The sequence below is a fragment of the Xyrauchen texanus genome, chromosome 14, assembly GCF_025860055.1.
Source record: "Xyrauchen texanus isolate HMW12.3.18 chromosome 14, RBS_HiC_50CHRs, whole genome shotgun sequence".
Taxonomy (NCBI): Eukaryota; Metazoa; Chordata; class Actinopteri; order Cypriniformes; family Catostomidae; genus Xyrauchen; species Xyrauchen texanus.
In genome coordinates, this window is record NC_068289.1 from 45,933,282 (window position 1) to 45,943,204 (window position 9,923).

The 9,923-nt window shown below is 38.1% G+C and overlaps 1 protein-coding gene across 1 annotated transcript; it reads left to right on the forward strand.

Annotated features, from left to right (window-relative positions):
* The first annotated feature begins 1,073 nt into the window (after positions 1-1,073).
* Positions 1,074-9,646, forward strand: LOC127655344 (coiled-coil domain-containing protein 141-like). The gene is made up of 7 exons (XM_052143109.1): positions 1,074-1,430; positions 3,632-3,754; positions 5,565-5,756; positions 6,611-6,719; positions 6,926-7,179; positions 8,244-8,363; positions 8,901-9,646. The coding sequence occupies exons 1-7, from the start codon at positions 1,329-1,331 to the stop codon at positions 9,126-9,128; spliced, it is 1,128 nt and encodes a 375-aa protein (XP_051999069.1). The 5' UTR covers positions 1,074-1,328; the 3' UTR covers positions 9,129-9,646.
* The last annotated feature ends 277 nt before the right edge of the window (positions 9,647-9,923 follow it).

A 9,923-nucleotide genomic window follows, 5' to 3' on the forward strand; every position in this document is an offset into this window, starting at 1 on the left:
CATGTATCATCCACAGTCTCCTCACATAATAAAATAACTTTATATTTAAATTCTGAAATAAATCAAAATTTCATATTTCTTATTAATTTATTTGGCAAGTAGCTTCTGTAAGTGAGATACTATACTGGCATTCTTCATTATCACATCGTGAAATTGCTGAGAGTCATAAAATGAAATGTGTTGTGTATGTGTTGTTCATTTGTATTACTCTGTATTTAACTGAATTTTCGGAAAGGAAGAAAAAAGAAAACAAACAAAAAAAACTTGATTTGACGTGATCAGGACATCAATGTGAAGTGGACAGTGTCCCTTACTTATTTGTGGAACAGGTTCTAATTAAACATTATAAATATTTATAGTTACAAATGAAACCATCTACCAAAATAAACTGGTACCACATATTTAAATTATAAGGGATTTCCACAAGCAGTTATTTGAATAATTTAGTAGACATTACATTTAATTGGAAGGAACATAAAGTGGCTTTCTTGGCAGTCAGTGGTTTGGAACAAGCAGTCAGAGAGAATGAGGCTCTTCCATAGTCAATTTAAACACAAGCATACCACATGGAAAGATGTCTTGGAGGAGATACTGAGAATGCCTGATTATTTTATTATGCTGATGTCAAATATATAGTTGCAAATCTCGGACATGCATGGTATATGCCAAGTCTTCTGATGCATGTAGTAACTATGATCTGTCATTGTATTTACTCACCTTCATGTTGTTCCAAACATATGTGACTGACTTACTTTTATGGAACACAAAAGATTATGTTAGGCAGAATGTTAGCCTCTGTCGCAATTCACTTTTATTTTATGGAAGAAAAAAATGTGTTCCAAGGAAAATATGTTATTGTTTCCGATTTTCTATGTTGTAATGAAAAGCAAAAGTTAGGAAAGAACAGACATGTGCAAGGGGTGGGGTGAGTGCATGGATAGACCAAAGTGTCAAATGGCTCTTGGCACAGTGTGATAAACCTAGTGGATATTTCTATTTTTAACATGCCCCACTCTGCCCTGTCAACATAGACGGCTGTGTTTGTACCATACTGTTAATTCAATCTAGCAGCCTTTGTGGAGCCTACAAGAGCCCAGTAATGCACAAAGAACTTTCTTGAGGTTTTGCAAGGAGTTTACCTACAGGACTGGTGGACACAGTCATTTTTAAAAACTCTAGACACTTGACTGTATTTAGGTTTAGCTGCTTTCTGGGACAGTTGTGGAGTTCTGGATAGAGTTGAGAGGGAAGATCTGGATATCAGCAAGAACCCGTCCTGAGCTTTGTTTTGGCTTTTCTGATTATTGGACGTGTGGACGCGGCGGACAATGTCCAGTGAAGGTGATGCTGGAGGTCATGGATCCACAACAACAATCAGCACTGTGGCCATACAGGCTGGCAACTCTCAGATTGTTGTAGCAGTGCTCAAGGTACTTGTGTTTGTACTGTTCTACCTTGCTAGGCTGTGTAACTATACAAAGTCTACCTGTTGTGTTTGTCTTATTATCTTGGTATTCCTTAAAATAAGTTACTGGCAATGTAGTATACAGTTCTAATTCATTGTTTTATTATAGGCTACTTTGGGGTAAGAAATGTATTGCAGATTTTGACATTTAAAAATTATTAGCATGACAATTGACAAGTGAAAAATGAAAAGCATGACAATTGTTAGTAAAAGAAAAGTTGAACAGAAAATTGTACAACATTTTTTTGAATTTTTTGCTTTTGATGACAGCATTGACTCGAGTTGGCATAAACTCTGCAGGTTTGTGCAAAACCTAATGATCCAGGATATCTAGTGAGATTTGAGAATGTTCCAAAGAGCATGTGCTTCATTAAAAGCAAAGAAATCTGACCTTTCACACAAATGTATAATCATGGTCAATGTCAAAATGTTGCTTATATTTGATTAGTTGCCTATACAAATATTGCAGAATCCCAAATATGTTTTTAATAATCCAAACATTTAATGATAATACAATTTAGAGTAAAATACTGGTCTCAGACTTGTTTGAACATTATTTTCAAACTTTTAAGTGACATTTTTTTTAAAGTCATTGAGTTACATCATTGTGCTGTTAAAGGGTAGTTCACCCAAAACTAAAAACAATTTCATCATCCTCATGTCATCTCAAACCATATTAATTTTCTCTGAAGAACACAGAAGAAGATGTTCTGCACAATGTTAGGGACTGACAGCCTCAGTCACCAGTCGCTTTCATTGCATCTCTTTTTTTTTCATGTAATGAAACTGAATGGTAACTGAAGCTGTCATTCTGCCTAACATCCCCTTTTGTGTTCTCCTTTTGTGTTGTGTGGCGTTTGAGTTTGACCTACTGCATATTGAAGTATCCCGTCAACATATCTTGAAATGGTTCTTTATGAAATAGTACTCTTTTGTCTGCATATTATAGTGACATCACAGTAAGATCTTTGAGTTATTCAAAGCATGGCTTCAAACACTGTTCTCATCAGTGATGTCACAAGCACACCGCTCTGCTTGTTCAACAGACTCTTGGCTTGAGCTGTCAATAAAACCTTTTTGTTTTTCCATTAGAAAATTCCATTGAGTGTGACTTTTCCATAATGCCTGACGTAGTGACTTAATGGGGAATCAAAAACAGCTGTGAGAAAAGCACAGAGCTTTGTAGTGGTCCAAACTACTGTTGGTGTGAATTATTCATTCATTCATTTGTTCGTTCATTCATTCATTCATTCATTCATTCATTCATTCAGAGTGTTCGGAGTTAGTTGCTCCCCTGTCTAGTTTTTAGACAGTTTTGTTAATGAGTGTTTGTTACCAGACGACTGCAGTGTTCCTGTGGTTGTTTAAAGTAACAGTTCACCCAAAAATGTGAATCTGACAATTACTCACCCTCATGTCTTTCCAAACCAGTTTATTTTTTTCGTTGGAACACAAAAGGAGAAATTTTGAAAGATGTGCATGTTCTTTTGTTCTTAAGTGACTGTTTAATTCTAAACCCCATATACGTATGTAGTCCATATAGCTCATGCACTGTATTCTGGGTGTTCTGAAGCCATAAGCTGGCTTTGTTAGAGGGGAAACCAAAACTGAATTTGTTATTCGCTGAACCCCACTCCAACCCCCCCAACATGAGGGTGAACTATTCCTTTAAAATGGCTGTTTCTCCATTAGCAATGCAGATGATGGCATGTTGGTATGTTGATATTACAAGCTACCACATTCCTGCATAATAAATGATGCAAGCAGTCTTAAAATATACAGTGAGAAAAATTAAATAGCCATCAGTCCACATACCTTTAACTGTATTTGATCCATTTGTTTAACAAACTGGACAGCCTGTGGCAGTTGCAGCAGCTCCTAGCATTTCATTCGGTCTCAGAATGGCTGTCCTCAACGCAACTTGCATGCCAAAATTTGCAGTAAGGATGTAAGTCATCAAGGTACTTTGCATTGAAATCGAAGTGCTCTGGCCAGGGGCTATTAGAGGACCTCTAGAGAGGACCTCCCCTCTAGTGTTGTTTACAGTCTGTGAAATGCACTTGAGATAATGTGGATGCAAGAGATGCATACATAGCAGGTATAGTGTTCCAACCAGACTACCCCTGAACAGTAACAAATCCTTGGTTTGTGCGTGTTTTACTGAAGTGTGGGGAACTGGTGAAGCTACAACTAACTGAAGCACAACCCAACCTCCTGGAGATCGGAAACAACCAGGATGAGACCAAACTGCTTCTTGAGGAACATGAGCAGCTTCTAACCAATCTTAAGGTAATCGATACAAAAGAGATTCTTTAATCTCAGACCATATCCTTGATGGGTGTAAGGTATTTTTTGTCAGGGTGTAGGGAATGAGGCTCAGGACCCAAGCGCATAGTAAAACTAAAATAATATATTTAATACAAAAAACAAACACAATCCATTCATATTAACATTTTACATTTTGACATTGATTAGAAAAGATAGATTGGAAAACATTGCAACATTAGGGCAACAATCAAACCCCAAACCTGCCCTCCCGAACCAAACAAACAGAAAAAAGAAAAACATGCACATTAACCCCAAGCATTACAGCGCCAATTGGCGTCCATCCCTCTAAACTCAGTCCATGTACGCCTATGAATATGTGAGCCCCTGCAACAACTTTGCCATTGGCTTGCTCAAGTCTGGTGTTTCTATACATATTTTGTGAGAAAGAATTACACAACAGAAGATAATCTATTAAACAAACTCCAGCCAATAGGCAGAATAAACACAAAGAACATGTAGATTCATCAGCTGTCCCAAAAGTGTGTTCCTCCAAAAAACTAACTCCAGCTGCAGCGGAACAGCACAAAAAAAGGGTGTTCAGTTTCCTTTGACAGTCAAACGAATGTTCAGTGAGCTGGCACATTCGACTGCTACATGAGTGCAACAAATGACCTAATCACTCCATTGTCTTGCAAGAAATACTCCACAAAACAAACTCCAATCAATAGGAGGCATAAGCACAAAGAACGTGCAGATTCATCCACAACACTGTCCAGAAGGAGTGTTACCACTCAAAACAAACTCCAGCTGCTAGGCGGAACAAGCACAAAAAGAAACAAATTGGGCTCTAAGTTCACTCGGATGGTCAAGTGAATGTTCAGTGAGTTGGTCCACTTGGCTGCAACATGAGTACCACAAAATAACTTTCTCGGTCCATTGACTTTATGAAGGACATCGCTTGCTGGGGACATATTTTACAGCCATCCTTAGCATCTATTCTCAATTTGGTCGGGAACATCAGCGCAAAAGTGACCTTCCGGTAAGTGTTTCTTGCATTCCTTGAATTCATCACGTTTCCCTCTTGTCGAAAGTCTGGGAACAAGAAAATACTGTGGTTCTTCCAAGAAAGCCTTCCTTTACTCCTCGCCTCGTGTAACATGAGGTCTTTATCAGATGTTCTCTGAAATTTGGCCAGAATCAGGATCGGGGCCTGTCTTCCTCAGCGGATCACCGAGCCGGAACCCTGTGAGCTCACTCGATTCATTCACAATGAATACTATCAAACCTGAATTATAAAAATATTCGCAAGTTAAGAATCAAGGATGTAATGGTCTTTAAATGAAAATAAATTCAAAACAGATGTTAAACAGTCTATGTAAGTTTCATAAAACATTATGTGCACTTTAATATTGCCAGTTCCAAATAGCTTTCCTTTACATTTCAAAGATACTATTACATGCTATAGAAGCATTTTTGTGCTGCATTGAATGTGAAATGGCTTGTCAGACGGTTTCAAACTGTGTTTTGGTGAACATCAAAGCCGCTATCTGCCCATTGAGTAACTATATTTCCAGGACTGGGAGTAAAGTCATTAATCAAAACATCATTACCACAGCACAAATGGCACTGCACATGTTACAGAATGCATCATCGTTCAGCTATTTGCATATGGAAACCAGACGTGTCTAGTCAGCATGGTAGCTCTAATTTATTCAAGAATTTATCTTGTTTATATTTTTTTAAAAGGGTAAGAGCTGTTTACAAGTAATATGTTAGACCGCTGTTATGTTTAACCATTGCATTTTAAAGAAAAATGTCTTTCATTTGTCAGAAAAATGAAGGAGGTGTGTGGGCTTTGCTGGAAGAGGCTGATAAAACAGCCGAGGAGAAGAAGGCGGAGGAGCAGGTATACGAGGCCATGGCTGTCTCTCTCAGCAAGGCTTGGAAGACTCTGGTGACCCACCTGGAGAAGAGAAAATCTCTCCTGATTTTGGCTTGCCATTTCTTCGAGTGTGCTCTGGAGGTAATAGAGAAAGGGGTAATTGGTAAAAATGTACCAGGATCTTAAAACTGTAGAGAGTGTAAGAGGACTGCTCTGACAGCCTGCTTGCTTGCTGTGAAGGTTTCTCAAGAAACATAAAGCTTGTGTACATAATTGTGACTGTTGTGAAATGTTATAATGTTGACAATCTCAGGAATTTTTTCAAAATTCACCCAAAACAAAACATATTTTTATAACAAGTGGCTTCCTAAAAACACTTTCAAGGATGAAAATGAAAGTCTATCATCAAAATAAAAGCCTGGGTGTCTGAAGGTTTTTACATGCTCTGAGACTATTTGATACTGACTGAGCATACAATGTTGTTTATGGGTGCCGTTTTTGTTAACCTGAACAGCTGTTTCCACTAAAAAGTTTGTATAGTGTGATCTGAGGGGTGAGTTTGTCACTTTGACATCTGCAGTGGTAATTCATGTTTTAGTTAGAAATAATAGATTTAAGGAGATGACTCATCACCAAGGTTTTCTCCGCTATTTTGACTAAAATGTTAAATATATAGAAAAAATGTATGTGCAAATTGATCATGTGCATATAACAGCCATATTCATGCATTGAAGGTTGCAGCTATTGTTTGTGTAGCATGCAATTAAAGCATTGTCATTCACCGGCAGTTGGTTATGTAGAGTACACACTGTGTTTCCGAGCAGATGTTGATAGAATGAAATGGGTTTAAACAGATGAACACAAAGGGGTATATTAGCTCTTTAATGGGCAGGCACATATACATACCTAAAATATAACCCAATTTCAGGCTTTTCTGGCAAGAGTACATCACTCTTGTGAGACACTGAGTTGTCCACAAACTTTTTCAATTACAGTTTGCCATCAAAATAGATGAAGCTGAGGACTTTCAGAGTGTTGGCCAGGAGCTGACCTCTGCAAACTGCATGAATGAACTGCTTCAGAGACACAGCACTATTAGAAGAGGTAAGATTGTTTCCCCCCTCCATCCATCCATCCATCCATCCATCCATCTCTTAAGACCATTTTAAAATGACAAGGCTTTGACAATAAACATCAACATTAGTTTTGACAAACCTTCATCAACACTTTTGTTAGAATTTATAAACACTGTACACACCACAGACACCAAAAATTCTGTTCACAAAAATAAACTTGTGCTCTTTCCACAGGGATGTTGGAGAAGTCAATGCTGGTGTTGAATAAAAGTCGTGAGTTTCTGGAGTTTTTAAAGGACTTCCAGTCTGAGCAGGCCCTGCAGCATGGCAGAGCTCCTCATGGGGCCTGGAGCAGCTGTGGTAAGGTTGAGGGTTTAATGGAGATTCTGCAGGACAGACGCAGACAAGTGGACCTCTGCATGAGACGACAACAGCATGAGCTGGAAATGATCCACCACATTTGCCAATGGGTACAACAGGAACAGGAAGTAAGTCACTTTGGCAGTGAATTCTTTTTTTTTTTTACTTAGTTTTTTATATGTCATCACAAGTCTTGAGTCACAAGATTAAATAATGGTAAAAAACAGAACGCTTGGCTCTCTATTGACATCTGTGGTTGAAGCATACAATGCATCATCCAATCATTGCCAGCAATGTTAAAATAAAATTTTAAATGAAAAATTCTATGTACTGATTGTCCCATGTCTGCCATACATTTTGAGTGGTCCAAACATCTGCAGCCTTAAACTTTTAATAAGAAGTTTGGATTGAATGCACTTAGCTGCATAAAGAGCTATAGGATGCTCCCTTGCTCCTTATTTAGTGGATGACTTAACCTCGAGTGTGCTGTCTGTCTGCACTGGTCCCAGAACAGTTTAAAATGCACCACATTTTCATCCAAACTCCTTACTGAGCCTTTGAAAGCAACATTTTCCAGCTTTTGGATGCATCCATTGATATTAAATATGATAATGCGCAGTGAATGTAGGATATAAAAGAATAAAAATAAAAGAGCATACAGTCCACCTACGTCGTCATTGTGTTTAACAGCATGCTGTTTCGCGATAAATTGCTAATATTTAAAAAATGGCATGTCTCAAAGACAAACTCCTCTCTGATCGATGCCATGTTGTTTGGGCACATGACGCCATACAACAAAAAGTTCAACCCTTTACTGACAGCCTAGAGTCTCCTGAACTGAGATCAGTCGGTTTAAATTAAATTATGCGCTGCGTATAGCGAAGCCAAAATACAACTTTCACACATGTGGACTGGGGATCACACAATGTTAAAGCAAAAGTGGGACCTAATGCAAAAAATGTCTGAAATTCAGGTCATTTTCAGTTCTACATTTCAATCAAATTGTAATGAATGAATGAATGAACATTACATTTTATATAGCGCTTATCTGACACTACACTCCAAATGCTTTACGCAGTAAACAGGGGACTCTCCTCAACCACCACCATTAATGCTGATAATATCATTTTATTGAAAAAAAGATTTACATTTGAAAAGAATTTAAGGAATATATCTATGTGCTCTTAAACAGGTAACAGGATGGTTTAAGGAAAATACTACTTTGTTCTTGGCAAACAATCAGCTGGGTTCATCACTGTCTGAAAATGAAGATTTACTGCAAGAATTTAAAGAGTTTGAATTGAAAGCCAAGGTAAGAGATTGCTAGACTTTTATAAACTTTTTGCTGCCAGGGATTTTGATGATCACAATTAAAATAGGTCCATCAGGCCCGTGGCTGTTTTAATTGTTCCCTTTCGGATGGCTGTTCCAGCCCTCCTTTCACCCCGGGCCCCAGAGCGGCTGCCCACCCTTCACTGCCTGTAGTTATGCCACTGATTTATAATTGTTTTTCTAATGTCCCAATATAAAACTTTCCACCCTGTATGTCTTATGTAATATCCCTTTACCTAACAAAAGCCAGTTCCTTAGTGACATCATCCTCCAGGCAGGAAGTGACATTTTGGTGGGAGAACCATAAAACAAAATTCAATGGTTTAGAATTGGATTTTATGATTGGTTTGTCTCACTCATTCCATTGTTTGATAAACTACAGTAATCAGTATGATGATATCAAAATTCAACAACATTTCATTTTGACATGCTCATGTAAGCTTAACTTTAGATCCTTATTTACATCCTGTTATGTATACTTGGCACATTCTGAATTGTGTGTCTTATTTTCTTTCAGGACTGGGATGTGCTGGTTGAGAGGTTACTACAGCAGGCTTCTGAGCTGCTGTCCTCAAATGACTGCCCAGAGCTTCAGCACTTGTCTGAGAAGAGTGAAAAACTCAAAGCCACGCATGAGCAGTTTTGGAGTCTGATGATGAATCGGCTGGCTCATCTGCTGGAGAGCAATGCCTTTTACAGCAGTGCTAATAAAGTACGTAACACAGAAGCTCTTCACTTGCTGTGAATAAGATGATAGCTGTGAATAACTGCAATGCTTGAAACCTCAAAGTACTTCTCTCCTGGTAAACACTTCAGAGGCAGTATTTCTTCAGACTGCACTAGTAGTAACTTTGATGTGTCTGTGTGTGTGTGTGTGTGTGTGTGTGTGTGTGTGTGTGTGTGTGTGTGTGTGTGTGTGTGTGTGTGTGTGTGTGTGTGTGTGTGTGTGTGTGTGTGTGTGTGTGTGGAGGCACTACCCCCTAGCGGATGAGTGTGGTGCTTATAAGAATGGGGATTTCTAGCAAGACAATTTCACAAGTGATTACTACTATAGAGAGCATGGTGGCAATGGTTGATATAATGCTGATGTATAATACAATTTAATGGCAGTAAATGAGACGTAAATAAAATTGCTAAAGTGAAATGAACCTTTATTCTAAATAATAGTTGCTCATAAAAGTTCACGAAAAAAAGAACGAAAAAATAAATGGTTTATCATCTATCGACAAGGCTGTGGGTAGATTTGGTGGAAATGACACTGGGATGATGTAACTCTTCTTTTAAACAGCCAAGCAGGCATTGTTTTCATCAAATGATAATAATATCAAAATGGCCACTGATTTAGGCTGGCCGATGTTTTGGTCAACATTGGTCACTTGTTGACTGCGTTTACTCCACTATCTTGTCCAACTTATTCTTAAAAAATTTATGAGTAAATATGATCCAAAAAATTTACAATTTGTAGTTTTGTAAAGGCATTCATACATGGGTACAATTAAAATTTGATTAACTAATTCTAAGCAGCCTTTATATCCAAATG